We start from the raw sequence: 19,789 nt of genomic DNA, 5'->3' as shown, positions 1-19,789 counted from the left end.
CTGTACAGTATTAACGGACCATTCCTAAAGGTGTGACGCAACCAGCACACACATCTTACATTTATTTGTTCAAAGTGACTGACAATGTTGATTTATTTACAAAGATTTACCCTTTTGCTTCCTTTGCTGACGCTTTCTCCAAAGCGCCTTGAAATATTAAATTACTTACCCATTTATGCAACTGGGTAATTTTTACTGTTTCAGTTCAGCATAAGTACCTTGCTCAAGGGTACTACAGCTGGATGTGGGATTCAAACCTGTAACCTTTGGGTTCAAAGGCAGTAACTCTATATTACATTTGCATTTATTCATTTATCAGACTCTTTTCTCCAAAGCGACTTCCAATGAACACTACATAGTGTTATCAGCCCACACACCTTATTCACCAAGGTGACTTACACTGCTAGATACACTACGTACAATGGGTCACTCATTCATACATCAGTGGAACACATTCTCTCTGTCACTTACACACTATGGGTAAACCGGAACAGCACGTCTATGGACTGTGGGAGGAAACCAGAGCAGCCGTAGGAAACCCATGCAGACATAGGGAGAACATGCAAACACCACACAGACTGAGCGGGGATGAAACCCATGTCCTCTAGCATTTACACTTACATTTACATTTACATTTGTTCATTTAGCAGACACTTTTTTCCAAAGCGAAGTACATCTCAGCAAAAGTACAATTTATGCATTACATTTAGAGAGCACCACCCAGGTGCTGTGAAACAACACCACTACTCACTGTGCCACCGTTCCACCCACTCTGACCACTAGTCCTGTATGGAATGGGGCAATATTTACCGTAACAGTTCAGGGTAAGTTTCTTTCTCAACGGTACTACAGCAGGAATGCAATTTGAACCTTAGAGAGGAAGGCTGCAGCTCTAACCACTATGCATTCTGTTGCCCACACATGGGAAAACATTGGCACTCCGTGTCAGTTGTTACTGTGACGGACTGACATGGCACAGTGATGCTCATCCCATGCTTCAGGGAGCAGCCCAGAACATCGGGAAAGCAGTATCCCCCCACCAAACATGTCCAATCACTCACTGAGGTATGACGGCAGAAGAGGCGTGAAGTCTGCAGTAATGTGTCAACTACGAAGAGCTTTGTCGACAGCTGCTACAGGTGTGACGGGGGCAGGGAAGGAGGAAATGACATGTGCAGGAGTAAGGGGGAGTAGAGGTTGGAGGGAGGGGGCGACACCATACAGGTTGCCTCATGCACATGATCCCAGAAGCTCTGAACTTTCTGCCAACTCAGTATTACGGGCTCAGCAAAGGTGGCAAGCATACACAGACATATCTTTAGGAGACACGGCTGGCTGTTCCAGTTTCAAACACACAGCTTAGGGGAGCCACACGAGAGGTAAATAAACCATGGCGTCGCAAGAGCCGCTCTGCCCCACCTCCTTTAAGAGACCTATGTCTCAAAAAACCAGCTTCTGTATCAAGCTGGGATGTGAGGGCCCTTGGAAATAGGGGAATCTCTCCTTGGTGGGGCAACACTGACAGTGTCTGACAGCTCAGCTGCTCTTAACCACAGTGAATGAAGTCATATAGGCACTGGCTTAAGGGTACCCCTTTCGTAGTCACGCAGACATGACTAACACCTCTTACATTACACAAGAGCTCTTGCTGATTTTCCATCTAGAAAACAAAGAGGACAGCAGCAGACCCATGCCTGCTTGCGTGTTTACTTGAAGAATGAAATTCCCCAAGATACAACTCTTTGGCAAAGTGATTTTCACTCGATATTCACAGTTTTGTTTGCTCCAGCAAATGGGCATAAACAGCTTAAAGAAACATATGACCTCATCGGGGGGTGAGAGAGCAGCCAGGCCCACAACCCCAGCCGACAGAGAAAGAGGTCAGATTTTCAAAAGGCTGTAATTCGTTTAATCGCTTCGAGCTTGTGCCACCTGGCCAACAAAACACGTTAGTCCTTTGTGCAGCAGCGCCACAAGGAGAACGCACAGAAAAAGGCAAGAAGGACACATGAAGCCCCGTCCCAGCGACCCTGAACACAGTGTGAAACATTCCTAACCCTGTCCAGTTTAATTAAAGGGCCACAGAAATCTACTGTGCTGCTCCATAATAGACATAATCGAACATGTGTCCCTATGTGATGCCAAAAACCAAAGTAAAGTCACCTCCAAACATGTAGAGCCGTCACTCTCAGGCCTGTTCCCAGCTGGGATGGTTACTCTGCTTTGTCCACCCGGCACCACTTAACACTAGAATGAAAGAGATGCAATCACCCACACAGAGGAACGAGAACAATCAGCACTCATGTGATAAAGCAGATTCACTGTTTGCACAGAAAATAACATCACCCACTGTTGGAGATTAAGAAAATCAACAACTGACGAGAAAGTGGGCCAATCAGCCAAAGTTTCCTTCCTGTTGATTTGAATGACAGACACCACTGTGTATCAGAACTTTTCATGTGGATAAGATTCAAGGTGAAGCGCAAATGAATTTTGTCTATCTTCTAATCCTTCCAAGATCCTCGGGCTCTCATGTAAGAACATCAGAGGAGAAGAGCTCCAGGGGCCTCCAAAGGGACTGTCTGCACACCCCCGGATCAAGGATTGCATTACTACCGTTTCATAGGATCTAGAATGTAAATGCTGCCGTTCCGGGTAACAGCGGAGCCGTGGATCTTTCAGCCTTACAATATACATGTAAGTCCTACAAAGGACATGCAGCGCTTTCTGTTCCATTTTGTTTGGCTTTTCAGAAATACAGTTTCAGGTTTTAGCCACATGCCTCTTTCTGAAGATCACATTGTATGATGGGATATCAAATTCAGTCAGATGTTGGCAGTCACTCCCAATGTGTATTTACCATGGAGACCTGAGAGGCACATCAAACTGCCACAAGGTGTTCAGCAATGCATACTTCTTTTGTAATAGTCAGTATTCTGTCTCTGAGTCATGAACTGGACAGATTTTCATAAGTGATGATAAGAGCAGGACACTTTATCAAAAAAATATCTTTTCTACCTAAAAAACCGGTCCTTGCAGTTCTGTGCAAGTTATGCTCAGTATATCGTAGACGGGTGGTAACTCCGTTTCCATGCAGCCAGAAAAACAGTCGCTGCTATAACGCCCCCGGTGACCAACAGAAAGTAAAAACAAACTGCAAACAAGAGGGCAAACATTCATCGTTACAATGACTCTGCCTACCTGAAATGTGACTTATCTGACTGCATGAAAGGCAAACAAGTCCTCTGGAGTGAGTCAGCATGGAGTAATTGTTCCGCCCTCAGTGAAACGACAGACAAACCAAACCCTAAAATAACATTTTGTGATGTCATAAATCAGTGGCATCTCCTTTGTACCCCTGGTGGGGACAAAAGCCCCATTCTGGTTCTGGGATTGGTCGCAAATATAGTCCAGTAGGTGTGACGCTCACAGAAACCAAATTTACATTTATTTATTTAGCAGAGACACTTTTCTCCAAAGCAACTTCCAATGAACTCTATGTAGTGTTATCAGCCCACATACCTTATTCACCAAGGTGACTTACACTGCTAAATACATTACTTACACTGGGTCACTCATCCATACTTCAGCAGAACACACACTTTCTCTGTCGCTCACACTATGGGTGAACCTGAATAGTATGCCTTTGGACTGTGGGAGGAAACCAGAGCACCTGGGGGAAACCCACACAGACACAGGGAGAACATGCAAACTCCACACAGACTGACCAGGGATCAAACCCAAGTCCTCTTGCACCACCCAGGTGCTGTGAGATAGCAGGGCTACTCGCTGTGCTGCCGTGCTGCCCGTTCAAGCTCAAGGTAATCCCATGAGGATCATGTTTTCCAGGACAACAGAGGAACGCCAAACACAACGCAACACTCGGCCAGTGCAGTGTCAACAGGCTGCGGACACGAGAGCTACGGAAACAGGACCCTGCTGAAAATTACAAGACACAAGACAAAGTAACTGAAACACATCTTTGGTCAACACACATTCCGAAGGAACAAATATGATCAGTGGAGCTATAAAAATGACTCACTCGAAGTGCCTGTAAGATGGCCTGAAACTCTAGAGCACCAAGTTTGAGCCACACAAACATTGGCCAGTCCACAATTTTTATATTATATCTCCTAGAGAGAGACTTGTAATCACACAGAGCTGTCTTTATCCTTAACCTCAGGCTCATCTGCTGAATGACAACATGAGCTACCACCAACAGAATGCTAACAGATTACGGTTATGGTCCCTAGAAAAGGGAGCTCCTGGAAAAAAGTAATCCATTTGCTTAGTTAACACTTCATGTTGTACTGGAGTTTGACTGCTGCTTTATTTGCCTTTTTCTGTAACTTCTGTATTGTACAAACCTGCAGCAGAGCCCTAGCATTGTACTTCGCCGCAGTCAAAGGCATCAGGCTAATAATCCATGCCGAGCTGGGGATCCAAGATGCCATTTACCAACATTATAATTACTTGTTACACACTGCCTTACAAATTGTTACTTTCTAGAAAGCCCAGGAGGGGTGGGCAACCACTGGCCTGTGGACCCCCAGAGGTTTTTTCTCTCCCTTAACCTTCAGTTGGGAGTTTTTGTTCCTTTCCCCGGTGGCCAATAGGTATACTTATAGCTCTGTAATAAGTTCTTCATTATGGTAGCCATTAGTTGACTGTCTTCTTTGTTTGTATCAATTTTTCAGTGCTGTATGCCTGTGTTAAAGCGCTGTGTGTCACTGTGTGAGAAGAGCACTCTATAAAAACAAAAATAAATAAATGAATAAAGAATAATGGCCACCTTTCCAGGCATCAACCTAGCTGCCAGCCACCTTGTCCACCACTGCCCAGCCTGCCAAGCCATCTTGGCCTCCATCTCCCTGCCCTGCCATCGCCTGGTCTGGAACCTGAGACTGAAAACCGCTTAGATAAGCGCATTTCTTTTTCTCAAGTCTCGCGAGTGACCGTTATGATAAGGGTCTCCTGCAGTCTCCACAGCCGACCGAGCAAGTTCACTTTACCCAGAGTCACACACGCAAAGCACGTTTTTACACAAAGCCAAATTGCCCGGAACGGTCCCAAGCCTGGCTGATGAAAGAGAAGGGTTGGACATGGGGCTAGCTACCTCATACCGTAAAAACCTTGCCAGCTACAGAAATGCCCACAAGGAAATGTCAAGACATCTTGGCTCCAAAGATGCCTGGAGAGCCCATGCTGGCGGCCTATGCCCCAGGAGAGGTGGAAGACGTTGATGGTGATGATGATGATGATGATGATGAAGATGAAATTACCCAGGTTTCGGTGCGTATGTCTGTCAAGGGACATTGAAACCTTCTAAAAAATATCTTTGGAACATGGGTTCCGACGGGCTCATTTCAGAGCCATGCGCCTGACCGTCCTGCTGCACTCGCTCTCTATGTGCCCTCTTGGGCGTCTGCTTCGCGGAAGCGCCTCCCCAGCTGCCAAGCATGGCCATTCAACAGACTGTATGGAAAAAAAAACAACAGCGGCGTCTGGCTTGCTTCGGCGCTCGGTGCAGACGGGCAGTAAGTGCACCCCAAATTGTTAGAGCACTGCTCACTGAAGGCTGACGACTGCTGTCTGGCACCGGAGCAGGAAGTGGGGGTCAGCGGTCCTGCAAGCGCAGCGTCGCACGGCTGCTTGGCTCGCGGTAACGGTCGCGCCACGGCGCGCTGCAATTTACTGCCTCCAAGATCAGAGCCAAATGGTAATAATATAACTATACTTTTTCAAGTGCACGAGGTTCGCTGGAATCGCCTTAAAACCGACTTCTGTATTCAATTACTGTGTCCTTCGACCGTGGCGTAACACAATAGCATCAGTGTTCATTCGACTGGTACTGATTCATCGGGCACCTTTTACTTATTAACTCTCTCTCAGCCTCGATCTTTCGCACGCACACGGCTGCTTTCCTGTTTTCTCAGCTGACCGGCGCTTTAAATCAGACCCTTTCTGAGCTCCCCGGGGACACCCAGGAGTCCTGTCGGGGAATAAAATGCGCTGCTGAACTCTGCAGTTTCTGCACCGTTCCTTGTTTTCTTTTGCTCCACCAGTCCCTGTAAAAACAGAAAGGCTTTATTGAGCAGGTGTGGCCCACTGTAATTTCCAGCAACTTCCTGATCACGCACAATGTCGGGGTGAGCGGGGGAGCGTCACGGCGGCCCTCTGTGTCTCTAACAGTCAAAGAGGTCTGGTGTTTCAGCCTGGCAGAGGAGCTGAGTGGACTTACAGCTGAGCTCTATGGGACCTCTGATGGTAACGGACACATCAGGTCAGGAGCAACTCCACACTCCGCACTCCACAGCCCAGACAGGCTGCTCTCAGTCCACCTGCTGCTCCAGCCACGTTTCGTCTACCGGCCCGTAAAGCTCGTCTGCTTCTCACAAGCATCTGGGCAGGTTTACACACATCCAGGCATTCACTCTCTCTGCGGCTGAACCATCATTTACTGAGGTGACTTCAAAAGTCGCTTCAGAGCTGATTTGGCACGACAGAATGTGCTAGAGTGGAGTGTGTATGATGCAGCACATCATAATAGGCGGTCTGGGGCCCAGTCTCGCTTTAAAACAGAGTCGGGGCTGGCAGTGTGTCACCGTCTCGATCACCATCCCTAGGAGGCTGTGTGCAGAGACGAGAGGCAGAAAGGGTACAGTAACTGAGAGCAGAAGTTAGTTTTAAGGACATTCTGACTAATCCTATGCATTGAAGGACTTAGATATGTTATTACCATATGTCTCTGATCTAAGACGGAGAGCTCCAGGAAAACCATCCCTTCAGCCTTGATCGGCATGTCTGGGAAAAGTTAAGGTGATGCTGTCATAATAACAGCTTCCAAAATCACTGGAGGAATTAAAAAAAGCTGAAAGCTCCTACATCAGTATTTATCTTCAGGGGTTTGTCCTTACAAGGTGTGCTGCGGGAACAGCACCAACTACCTAGTCAGCTTCCATCAAATACCAGACCTCCATGGCAAGAAATACTGGATTTTCTACATGGGCCACTGAGGATCCATTGTCATTTCCACACTGACATGGGCTGAACTCTTCGATCGGTTCTGTGTTATGAAAGCTGCTGGAGAGAGAGGTGTTATATAACTGTAACTAAACTGGGGTCATGGGGGTGTGGTGGCACAGTGGGTTTGACCAGGTCCTGCTCTCTGGTGGGCCTGGGGTTTGAGTCCTGCTTGGGGTGCCCTGGGATGGACTGGTGTCCCGTCCTGGGTGTGCCCCCCTCCCCCTCTTGGACCTGCACCCTGTGTTGCTGGGTTAGGCTCTGGTTCGCCATGACCCCTGCTTGGGACAAGTGGTTTCAGACAACGTATGTATGTAAACTGGGGTCCATCACTTCTGAAAGGTGTGATCAAGCAAAGTTGCATGTAAATAAATACATTTCCTTCTGATATTTAAATGTTGGAAGGAACAAATTCACAGGGAACTGGTGTAAATTTTAACTGAGATCTTTGATTGACAGCATCAAGGTCACTGTGACCAATGCTTTCTCGACACATACTGTATGTGTGTGCTTATCTTCCAGCAAAATTTGGAACGCTGTTCTACGAGCCAGTGAAGTCGCTCCGATTTGAAATCTGAAATTTCCAGATGAAACAGGACACTCCTAAAAGGGCCACAAGATATCACATGAGTCATGAGTGAGTACGCATTGTACGTGAGAGTCAATGAACGGTCACCTCGACAGCGAGCACACTTCAGCGCTCTTATCGTTGGCAGCACCAGGGATGTGACAATTGTGGTGTACAACTGAGGCGTGCTTCATAAAGGCCCCATTTTCACACATTTACATTGAGTCTTTCCATCATGGAGCACACAGGCCTTGGGCAACAATTCCTGTCCATGCAGATGAGGGAATCAGCCCTTTGGTCCCTCAGCAGATGTGGTTACGCTCAACGGAAACTGAAAGCCCTTTTTGCCCATAATCAGTCTAATTAAACAGCCCAAAGTCTGTCTTCAGAATATATAACCTGGTAATAACAATATATGCACTGTCTTTTTTCAGAGAAATCTCTTGAAAAGCAACCTAGACATTACCTCATTTCCAGCTGGGTTGCTAGCAGGTTTACTGTTCAATGAATGGACGTACTGATAATTTGAGTGGGTTTTAAATAAACTCAAGGTTGAACGGTCTCCCATGGCGTTGAGGCTCTCTTATCGATACCGAGCTAATGACTCAGCGTACAGATATGTAAATATTTGTGAATTAAGGTACGGTTTCCGCACCAAGCACATCATGTTAGTTCCAGGGTCACAAAGTGTTGTATATGAAAGGCAGGACTCAGGCAAATCCTTTAGTTATGTCTCCATGCGTGTGAAATAATTCATTGTGATTAAAATATGTACATGGCAGGATCACAGTGGGTGGTGCAGAAAAAAAACATCCAACCAAGGTGTCTTCATTATAAAATTAATTTACTTAAACTGCTTTCCAAGACTACTTACATATACTTTACTATAAACTATACATACTGTATACTACTATAAACCTATGCTCTGCTTTACCATATTAAGTTTATGTTTAAAAAAGCACTGCACCATATGGGCATTCTTTAAGATACACTCATCAGGTTACAAGAATTTGACTTGACAAGGAGTTTCATTTAATACCCCTCCTTCATCTTAAGAAACATTTCTTTGCATTATGAGGGCCAATTTTAGGTTTCGCACACCTCCCAACAGCTGTGCAGTGCAACACAATTACATTTACATTTATTTCTTTAGCAGGTGCTTCTCTCCAATGCAACAAACAATGATTATTAACTAGTATTTAGCAGACTTCTTTATCCAAGGTGATTTACTGTGTTAAATACACAGCCCTAAACTCCCTGCAATCATCCTGCCAATTATAAACCAGTGTGACACACACACACACGCACTAACACAGAGAAGGCAATTTAAAGTCACCAGTTCACGTGAAGCAGAGGTCTTTCAGATGAAACCCAACTGCACACAGAGTGAACATACAAACTCCACAGCGACTGAATAGGGATTGAACTCATGTCCAGCTGCACAGCCCAGGTGCTGTAAGGCAGCATGTCAGCTTATTCACTGAGCATAAATCTCTTTTGCAGTATTTTATTTTGTTTTTGGAGTACTGCTTTGCAGTATTTTTTTACTATGTTCTACTGTTACTATGGGGTGCGGGGGTGCAGTGACGCAGCGGGTTTGGCCAGGTCCTGCTCTCAGGTGGGTTGGGGGTTCGAGTTATGGTTGGGATGCCTTGCGATGGACTGACATCCCGTCCTGGGTGCGTCCCTTCCCCCTCCAGCTTTGCGCCCTGTATTGCCAAGTTAGGCTCCGGTTTGCCATTACCCCCCTCGGGATAAGCGGTTTCGGACTGTGTGTGTCTACTGTTACTATGTTAAACCTATTGCTGTATTTGTGATCGATCACTAAGCACAGACATACAGCCATACAATATTAAAGCATTAATGAATAGATGCTGCCTTGTTATAATAACTAATTTTAACTAATAGTAACATAGTTGTGGCCACTTAAATGGGATTTTGTGATATTTTTGCATAAATGGGTGCCAATTTTTGGGGAAAGCATACAAATTTTGACCTTAAAAGGAATGGCAATTACTGTATCCCTGATATGAGAATTAACTTTACAAAAGGTTTCTCAGAAATGCATTACCTTCCTAAGGTGCAAGAAGATGGTGCATAAATACTGATTGATAGGGCTAGATATTTACCACAATGCCTCTGTCAAAGCTCATTCATATTGCACTGCATTTAAAACTGTGGTTTTTTTTGGGCGACACTTCCTTGATGGCAATGGCTCCAGCATGAACGACTTCAGAAGATCCTACACTCATTTTCATTGTTGCACTGTTGTACTGTGAACCTGTTCAAGTCTCAGCAAAAGGTGGTGAAGTGGAGCTGCCAGTCCACAACTTTGGCAAAGCAAAGCCATTCGACCCACTCTTCTGCAGAGCCTGGATGATTGAGGGCAGGGGGCCAGTGCAAGGGTGGGACTTGTTTGTCACCAACGAAGCCAAAGAACAAAGTCCCAAGTCTCTCATCTGCAGGTGATGTCATGATGGAGGGGATTTACGGGACTGAGCTTTACAAGAGATGCCAACTTTGAACCAAAAAAGCAAAACAGTAATATGACAATGTGCAACGCATACCAGCTCGAACCTGCAGTCAAGCACCTGAGACGCCCCTTTTGGCGCTGTATGTAAACTGTCAGGCTTTATCTGAGCCGCCTGGCTTCGCACCAGCAAAGTGAGTGAGGTGATGCTGAAACTTTGTCCCTAGAGAACCAGAGCTCTTCACCACATACCATCAGGCCATTATCTTTGAGGCGCTCTGGCAATCAGTGAAAAAAATAATACATTTTCACCTGTAAAAGTAAATATTTAATCTCAGTACCATTCTGTCTACACCCAACAAAACATTGGTCCATCCTTAATGGTCCATCCGTTGCTATGCCAACATAACAAATATATTCCTTCTCTGTCTAAGGACTTCCATCAGCTCTGTCTTCCAGAGCCCAATGAACAATATCAACATGCCTTTACATAAACAGTGACACTAGGGGGCACTGTGGTTAATAAACCAGACATGAGACAGGTTCCAGGACCTACAAGTACAAATAGGTGACCTGTGCAAATCGCTTTGCATAAAGGCACCTGCTAAACAGATAATTTGCTGAGGAAATAAAGGAAATAAATTAACCTTAGGCTCCACCTACCAGGTTAGTTAAGAGTGAGGATGTGTTGGCAACTGTTATTGTGCATTGGGCTGTGTACCGCATGAATATATGGAGCATTTTGTCAGCATAAATTTCAGGCGTTTCCCATTTCTTTGCATAATAAAAGAGCTGCGTTCTGCATTCCATTCATTTCTTTTGTTATGGAGACATCTCAGTCAAAGTGCTGGAGGACACCCAGGAAAGTGTCCCATAAGTGCAAAAGTGTGTGTTAATGGCAGAGTCACACCTTGTACTGGCAAGGACAACAAGACACTAACAGCGTTGCCTTGAGGGGCGAACAGAAGGAGAATCTAAAGAAGCTGTGGAACAGTCTGTTCTGGATAGAGGGGGTAACAACAGAGTGTGTAACAAAGGACGAGGGCCAGTCGGCCGAGCACCTCAGCGAGTGCCTTACGTAACCGGTGTTTGTCAGGTTTGCCCAGCCGCACTGTGTCCCGCGGACTGCTCTCGATCCCGTAGCATCAGGCATGGGAACACATGGAAGCCCATAAAGAAGCCCAAGGTACAAGGAAGGCCAAAGAAAGCAAGAAAGCAAGCCTGTTTTATTTTTATTCATTCACTGTATTACTGGTGGGGGGCATGATGGCGCAGTGGATTGGACTGAGTCCTGCTCTCCGGTGGGTCTGGGGTTCGAGTCCCGCTTGGGGTGCCTTGCGATGGACTGGCGTCCCGTCTTGGGTGTGTCCCCTCCCCCTTCAGCCTTACGCCCTGTGTTGCCGGGTTAGGCTCCGGCTCCCTGTGACCCCGTATGGGACAAGCGGTTCAGAAAATGTGTGTGTGTGTGTGTGTGTGTGTGTGTGTGTGTTACTGGTCTGAAATCCTCACCATCAAGTCTATGTAGAGCTATTCATGTAATGTATGTGGGCAGAAACAGTGGTACTGTACTGAGTATGTGTACTTTGTGCATCACATTTCTGTATTGTGGTGGCTGTGGTGGCATGGTAGGCTTGGCCGGGTTCCACTCTGTAGCAGGTCTGGGGTTTGAGTACTGCTTGAGGTGCCTTGCGATGGACTGGTGTGTCCCCAGGGTGTGTCCCCTCCCCTCTTGGCCCTGCACCTTGTGTTGCTGGGTTAGGCTCTGGCTCGCCAAGACCCTGCTTGGGTCAAGCGGTTGTTGACAATGACATGACATGTCTGTACCTCTGTTTTGCCCACAGGAGAAACAAACTTTTCTTTGTTGCTATGGGCAAAAGGATCTGCCAAATGAATAAATACCAGTAATGCTTTCACCTAAAGTTGCTGACAATGTTGGGTTTCTATTCCATGATACTCACAATTATTTATCCAGCAGGGTTCATAACTTCGGGAGGAATTCAGGATAAGTACTATGGTCATGGGTACTACGGCAAGAGGAGAGCTTTGATTCCAAACCTTTTGAATCCAAGACAGCTATTTTTAATCACTATGCCACCTACTGGCCTTTAGCCTACCCTCCCCATCGTGTGTGTGTGTGTGTGTGTGTGTGGGGAGGGGTTACATCAGTCACACCCCAGTGTGAGACACCCCAGTCCCACAGCATGTGTAGGCATCAAGCAGGGTTGCCGATAATCTGTACAACATTCCCTTTCTTGTTTTTGCAAGTCAACATTGTCCCATTTATTAATGTCTCAGGTCAACAGCTACTTCAAACCCCAAAAGCAGGCAGAAGATGGAAGTTCTTTGGAGACAACTTGTCTTTTGGTGCTGAGGTGCCAAGGTGGAGTAAATACCAGACCACACACAGCGCACACAAAAGTAAATATGCATATCACAGAGAACGAGAGAGAGAGAGAGAAATGGAACAGGAGGGGTGATGGCGTGGCGCGGGGCCTTTGAACACATTCGTCCTGAGTGCCCATAATTCACCTCTCCAGCTTCTCTAAACCCACAGAGAACAAAGAGATCTGAGGCGGGCTCAGAGACGACAGCCGCTGTAAACGATACCTGATGAATTCTTTTGGGTTCGCTGTGCTCACTCCCCCTTCTCAAGTACACACACACACACACACACACACACACACACACACACACACACACACAAAGTTGGCTTTCACACAGCTCCACTCATCTGGTCAAAACATCTTCCAGACATGCAAACTTCAGGACAGAAGAAAAAGCACATTTTTGTCGAGACGTCTCTACGATGGATCAAACATTCCTCACTCCTTTAAAGAGCCGCTGCTGCTGCTACCCCCTCACCTGCAAAACACACAGATGTGAGGAGAGAGTTTGTGAATCTTGTGGAATTACATTCATTCATTTAGTTAACTTACAATGTTAACATTACAGTTACTTACCCATTTATACAGCTGGGTAATTTTACTGGAGCAATTTAGGGTAAATATGTTGCTTGAGGGTTCTACAGCCTGAGGTAGGAACCAAACCTGCAACCTTTGGATCCAAAGGCTGTAGCACTAACCACTACACCACCAGCTGTCCCATCAGTGGATTACCTGGAGTTCTGTGTGAATTGTTCCTAAAATGTGGCCTGAACTTCATCTGTCATGACCAAAAATTACAGTCATCACTCAGAGCATTTTGCATTTCCATACTGTTATGGATCAAAGGGTTTACAACAATCAAGGAGAGAGGTTTGAGAGAAGGTGGAGAGGGTGCAAGGGACACAGGACTCACACTGATCCCATACTCCATATGACCACAGTATACAACATACAAGGACAAGTGGGTCCATGCAAATTCTTGTAGGACTGCATGTGGCAGTGCACACTGGAGGAGAAAGTACCCCTCCCCCCAACACTCACACACACCAGCCTACAGTGTTCCCATGTAAACTGGCCACAGCCCTGTGGCTGGACATCTGGGTGTGTGGACAAGACCCTGAGCTCACATGCAAACACAGAGCTATTCCGAGGAAGCAGGGGGCCTACAACAAGGTCCCGTTTCGGCATTTCAACGAGAGGACGGGACCGAGCCGCCCTCTCCCCAATGAGCAGACCCGCACCTCGCCTGGCATAAACACTCACTGCACATCTGCTTTTCATTGTCCCTCATCTGCACAGTCGCAAGCGTCGACCCAGTGGACCATCACGACTGCAAGATCCAGGCCGGAGGCAGATTCCTCCGTTTAGGAAGTACGGCCAGTCTCGTCTGACAGTCTCCGTTTCCCCTTTGTTTTCATTCCGAGAGCAGACAGAACTCTCTTCAGTTGGAACCAGCAGGTCCAAGCCCTGTTCTGATGGCACAATGCCATTTACTACAAGCACTGTAAATCACTGCGCTGCCTCAAGAAATCATCACCTACAAACACTACAGGAAATGAAAACACTTCAATAAAAGGAAGGCCAGCTTTTACTCAACCCAGCTGCACTCAATATTTTCAGAATTATCCAAGTCCAGGGTCTACAAAATAAACTCACTACAGCTAATTCTTTTTTTTGGGTATGAGAACAGGGGTTCTACACAACTGAAATAAGACTCATCAACTCAAAAGGTTAAAGAAAATGTGCCATCTATGTCAAGAGGAATATTTACACCAGGAGTTATGGGTTACATGCAGTGGAAGGTAACGGCCTTTTTAATGCGTGTGTAAAATCAGTGCATATTGGCTCAGTGACTCAGTAAGAGAACAAAAAAAACCCTTATAACTGAAAAGGAGAAAAAGATCGAGGCGCCACCTAGTGGCCCTCATGAAAAACACCACACAATTTTTCAACCTCTCAGCAGCTCAGTTCTTGATCCCCAAACTCACCACACATTAGAATCATTCACTCACACCCTCCAATCCAAAGCAGAAAATTATGCAACTTTCAGGAATCACACTTTGGATATTAACTTAAAATATCAGTGTATTTTCATTTGGCAGATAGTCATTATACAGAAGTTCACATATTACATAAAACATTCCATAAATAGCATTTCCAGTACAGACAACATCAATAAAATACATATTAAATAAACATCATGACATGAGTTACTTCAATCACTTGACTGTGAAACACAGCAGTCAAACCATGAACATACCAATATGAAACAATATTTTTCTACTTAACACACCTCATTTTAGCCATTTTTTGGATTCACTAAGACTTTAATATTTCAGTGCATGACAAAAAAATAATTATATACATTTATTAAATAAAATTATATTGATCACTCTGAGTCACCTTGGATAAAGGTGTCAGCTAAATACTGTAATACATAGCAATCATTGCATGTCACTTCAGAGACAAGTGTGTGTTAAAAGAATACATGTAAATATATTTCTAACTTTTAAAAAAAACACTTAAGTACCAGTAAATCAGGTAGGTTCTGCCTTTGTTGTTTCCTGTCCTACACAAAGTCTGGAAAGCAAGAGAGGAAAAAGAAGAGAAATGGCATTCGAAGCAGCAAATCACATAAATGAAGAGAATGACACTTCCCTCATTAGGAATTGCTAGCTTTTATTTCCTTTTTTAAATTTTTTAGAACTTAGAGCACCAGCATGAAACCCTGTTTACACACAAATCTCTGTAGCTGTGCCACTGTGTGCCTGCCCCAATAAACAATCACGTCTCCCTCGTAAACCACATTCCCATATAGAAACCTATCTAATCTGTTCTATCAAAACCACAAGTGTGCCAGATTTAAAGGCCCTTGCAAGCATGGGCAACATTTCAAATGACTTACCACTAAAAGCCCATCAGACACAAAACATTATTTTTTAAAAGCACCATTATCGCAAAGGCATCAGTGCTTATTTTGCTGAAAAGCTCAGAGCGTTTGAAGTAAAAATTCCACCAGTTTAAACATAAATCGCAGCTTATTTCAGTTTCCATTTGGGACATTATGAAAGTCTTTGTGAAAATCACGCACAGGCCCTGCTCCCATCATGCACTGCTTCCTGTGCGAAAGCCGCAGTCAAACCTGAGCGGCAGTTCCAGCATCTACAACACACATCCCTTCATCCTCAGTGGCGACACACTGACCCTCCTCACCAGTGGCCGAGGGCAGACAGGCTTTTCGCAGAACTGAGGTTTCAGGGTGAGGGAAGCTCTCCGGACAGGAACGGGCTGGCTGCTTGGACAGAAGCACGGGTTACTAACACTAACCTCTGATCAAGGTAAATAACCTGAAGAGTGCCAGCAAAACATCCTGCTGTGTAATTCTGACCATTTGGTACAAAACTGAAGTTTACATTAATGTTTCTGGAGAAAAAAGCTTGTAAACGGTTGTAAAAACAGTGTTGCAGTCAGCAACTGTGTGCGTCCACCTGAATTAGCTCTGAATGCCAGCAGAGCACTGGAGGGCAAATATTTACTTCCCTCTGAGCAGTTAAAAAGATGGATTTAAAAAGAACTCAGTCGGCAGGCACAACAAACACTGTAACTAAAGACCGTTCCCATTTTCATGGGTTCTGCTGATTTTTCATCATGTAAAGGACTTCAACCAGAGGGGCGAAGACGCTCTCGCTGAATGAGCTCTGCAGCTTGAGAGAAACAATTCCATCTGTGATGACACTTCAAAGAAAGCTGGTCACCAAGATATCCAAGACACCAGGAACATCTGGAGAGCATCTCTCTCAAATCCGCCCGCTATGCTGCTATTCGCAAAGGTGACAGATGTGCAGGAACTGTCATTAAAATGGTTTCCCTCACTGAAGGAGCTTGCAATGTCTGCTCCTGCACACCATGAACCTGTCAGCTTTGCATGTCCTTGTCCTGTCTCCTCAAAGAACATCAGGTTAGCAGGGACATGTACTTCTAAGTACATAAAAGCACAGACCAGTGTATGATGGACACATTCTTTCCACCAAAATAATCAGACACCCGTGTGTGGAAAACAAGAGCATGTGCCCTTCGCTTCCCTCTTGTACTTCCCGGAGGTTTGCGCTCTGAGTTGTGCGTGTGTGCGTGCGTGTGCGTTTGTGTGTCTGTCTATAGTTGCATGGGGAACCGTAACAGCAGTTGTACTAGGTGATGCTTCAGGTGGTCGGTAAAAATGCAGTTCCTTGTGCGTACACGTCACGTGGAAAATGGTGGTTTCTTCAGCAATAACAGAGGTACTTAATGATCCGGCTGGGGATGTTGAGTTTGGACACGACCTCCAAAGCTCTCGTACCCAACGCCATCCTCAGAGAGACCCTGCTCAGCTGCTGCAGACTCAGTGGTGTTCCTTCAAAAAAGAAAGACAGAAAAGGTCATGGGATGTCAGCACATCACGTAAACGCTCATAACGGCAAAGCATGAAAGCAAACTGCATCAGAGGTGGACTCTGCTTATGACAGGGTTTCCTCCACCGCCCAAAGTCGAAAACCTCCTTATATTACGTGAACCATAAGGATATACTATAAACAAACCACGAATGCTACATTGTATGAGGTTTCTTACATTTCTTCAGTAGTTTCACACATTATTCATGTTGAAATAATACTATAAAAATATTACACATTCAAGATACACAGGACGAAATGTTATACCCCAAGTGTAAAACAGTGCATTATAGATAGATATACAGTAGGTTATACCCCAACATAAAAACAGTACAGTATAACAATTATAGTTAGTTTCACTGTATTATATTTTCAGCCCGTGATGTTATTTTCACTGTTATCTCTAAATAAACGGCATTCAATCGTTGGTAGAGATCGAACCAAAAGGACACGTGACGCCTTGGGCAGCACGGTCCACTCATGTTCTCGTACAACAGGTAGAGGCGTCATCCTTAGGTGTTACACCCAAATGTTGGGATTCAAATAATACGATGAGGTTAACAGGATGACCAGGCTGTGGTAACTCACATACGTCGTAAGTTGAGGACCACCTGTACATGACTTAGCGAGAGCTGCCAGATACCACCCAGTGGATAGTGTATATTAAGGAGAGGCTTTGCTTCTCAACTACACACCCCAAATGTACAGTTCCAGCAATACACTGAAATAACAAAATGCATACTTTCATAAAACTCCAGGCAGAGAGCCGAGGGTGAGCCAGGTCTGGTGTAGTCGATAGGCTTCCTGTCATATTTGTCCCTGGCGTACACATTCCCCCCAAACTCCAGCAACATCTCGATCAGATCCACGCTCTTGCGCCTGGCTGCGTGGTGAAGAGCCGTCTCGTGCAGGCGAGCTGCATTCACATTGGCACCTTGGAGGAAATGGCGAGATAAGTGTCGGAAGATGATTGTGGAATGTTCCGGAACTCCGAGACCATGTCCAAACCGCATGAGGCTCTCCTCTCCTCACCTGCATTGAGCAACACTTTGGCACAGTCCACATGTGCATTCGCACAAGCGATGTGCAGCGGGGTTCCAAAGTACAGGTCATACGCCTCCAGGTGGGCGCCCTCGGCAACCATGAGCCGAACACAGTCCGAGTTACCTGCACATAAACACACGTGACAGGTCAAGTTGGCCCAAGCCACGTTCATGGCAATTTGCAGATGGAAGGGAAACTCTCTCCACTAAAGTTTAGTGCTGATTACAAATCCTCAGTTATGAAGCCATACATAAGCGCCCATCATGACCTCTTCCAGCTTTGCCAGACTACACGTACATCAATTTATTCTCTAACTCAAAATTTTACCACAGCTTAAACCAAACCCCCAGAATGCTTAAAATAAAAATAGCACAATATTAGCAAGGATGAAAAATACATTACATATCAGCCAATCAAAAGTAAGCCGTTTGTGTGAAGTCTGATGGGTGTGTACGCAGTCTAGGCCCTACCTCCCACACAAGCTTCGTGGAGGGGTGAGGTAGTGCGGGAAGTGAGGGTGGGGTTTGCTGCTGCTCCATGTTCCAACAGCAATTTCACACACTCCAGGCTGCCTGCGGCACAGGCGTCACACAGCGGCGTGCTGCCATCTACGTTGCGGGCATCAACCTGCAGAAAGCAACCCCGGGCCATCATGTTCGGGTGTCTGACAGGATCCTGCTGTGGTCACCTCGAGCGCTGAGCCTCTCGCAGTGTGCCCCACCTGCCAATGAGGACACGATCCTCCATCCTTCACTTCAGTGATGAAAAGGTGTGTGTGTCTCACCTGCGCACCAGCGTCCAGCAACAGCCTTGTACACTGCGTCTGTCCCTGCATACAGGCCTCGTGCAGCGGGGTGATGGAGTCCACGGCCACAATGTTAACGGACGCACCACTCTCGATGAGCTGCCGCAGCAGCAGGGCGTGACCCTGGAAAGCGGCCTTGTGCACCTCGGTGCGCTCCGCCCAGCATCCTGCAAAGAGGGCCGTGGAGTCGCCGGGAAAAAGAGGTGGGTCAACATTCAGCTGTTCCACCACTTCTACCTCGGGCGTCATGGGTGATGGCGTCAAAAGTGACACTTCAAGTGTCACTTGGCCGTGAAACTACGCTGCATAGCGTTCTGCATGCTGGTCTTCACCAAACACACCCAGTCCCCTTCCCCAATATAGTTGGAAACCATGAAAAGGAATGAAAGAGTCCACAATAAATACATTTAATATTTTCAACAGGAACAAGTCAGAAAACAGGGGAAAAAAAACACAGCTGCAGAAAATACATCCAGTAAATTTAAACACAGGGTCACTCAGGTCACAATTAAGGCCAGTTGTCCTCTCCCAGCAGCGCGGGGGGGGGGGGGGGGGGTTGACAACACACAACGGCCTGTCGGCTACGCAGCGCGCAAACCGTCGCACCCTTTAAATACCGCACATGCGCGTGACATCGAAGAGCCCGCGTTCGCTTATGTAGGAAATAAACAACCGTACCAGTTAGCGTGCGGCCGTTTGTTCACGGACTCACCTATATCTCCAAAAAAGTAGGGCCTCGAGACCTCCATTCCCACTCTGCGCGCTCACACCGGCTTGCGGGTAACAGCACGAGTGTGCAAAAACAAAGCAACACGACACGCGCGCCGCACGTATTCCATTACCGAGTCACGTGGGCTGCGCTTGTTTTGCTAGGTGTTGGCGTGAAGGGCTCTGGGAGTTGTAGTGCTGTTTTTCGTTAGCGTCCTCTCGGCCCATACTTGCTTGTTTGAAGTAAAGAGAGCGGTGCTGACAATATCCCCCAATAATGGGGCGCTAGAGTCCGTTTTTTTTTTCTTGACTTCTGTTAGGCTTTGTAACATTTAGAATATGATGTTGAGATGGCAAGTA

General features: G+C 46.1%; 1 protein-coding gene across 1 annotated transcript; it reads right to left on the bottom strand.

The window, feature by feature from the left end:
• Nucleotides 1-14,921: 14,921 nt before the first annotated feature.
• LOC108931654 (ankyrin repeat and SOCS box protein 13-like) lies at nucleotides 14,922-19,506 on the bottom strand. Its single transcript, XM_018747593.2, has 6 exons — nucleotides 19,434-19,506; nucleotides 18,701-18,888; nucleotides 18,387-18,543; nucleotides 17,905-18,039; nucleotides 17,615-17,806; nucleotides 14,922-16,835 (listed from the first exon to the last, which is right to left on the bottom strand). The coding sequence occupies exons 1-6, from the start codon at nucleotides 19,468-19,470 to the stop codon at nucleotides 16,708-16,710; spliced, it is 837 nt and encodes a 278-aa protein (XP_018603109.1). The 5' UTR covers nucleotides 19,471-19,506; the 3' UTR covers nucleotides 14,922-16,707.
• Nucleotides 19,507-19,789: the final 283 nt, after the last annotated feature.

The sequence above is a fragment of the Scleropages formosus genome, chromosome 2 (genome assembly GCF_900964775.1).
Source record: "Scleropages formosus chromosome 2, fSclFor1.1, whole genome shotgun sequence".
Classification (NCBI taxonomy): Eukaryota; Metazoa; Chordata; class Actinopteri; order Osteoglossiformes; family Osteoglossidae; genus Scleropages; species Scleropages formosus.
The sequence above is the reverse complement of the archived record's forward strand: the minus strand, read 5'-3'. Positions and strand labels throughout refer to the sequence as shown.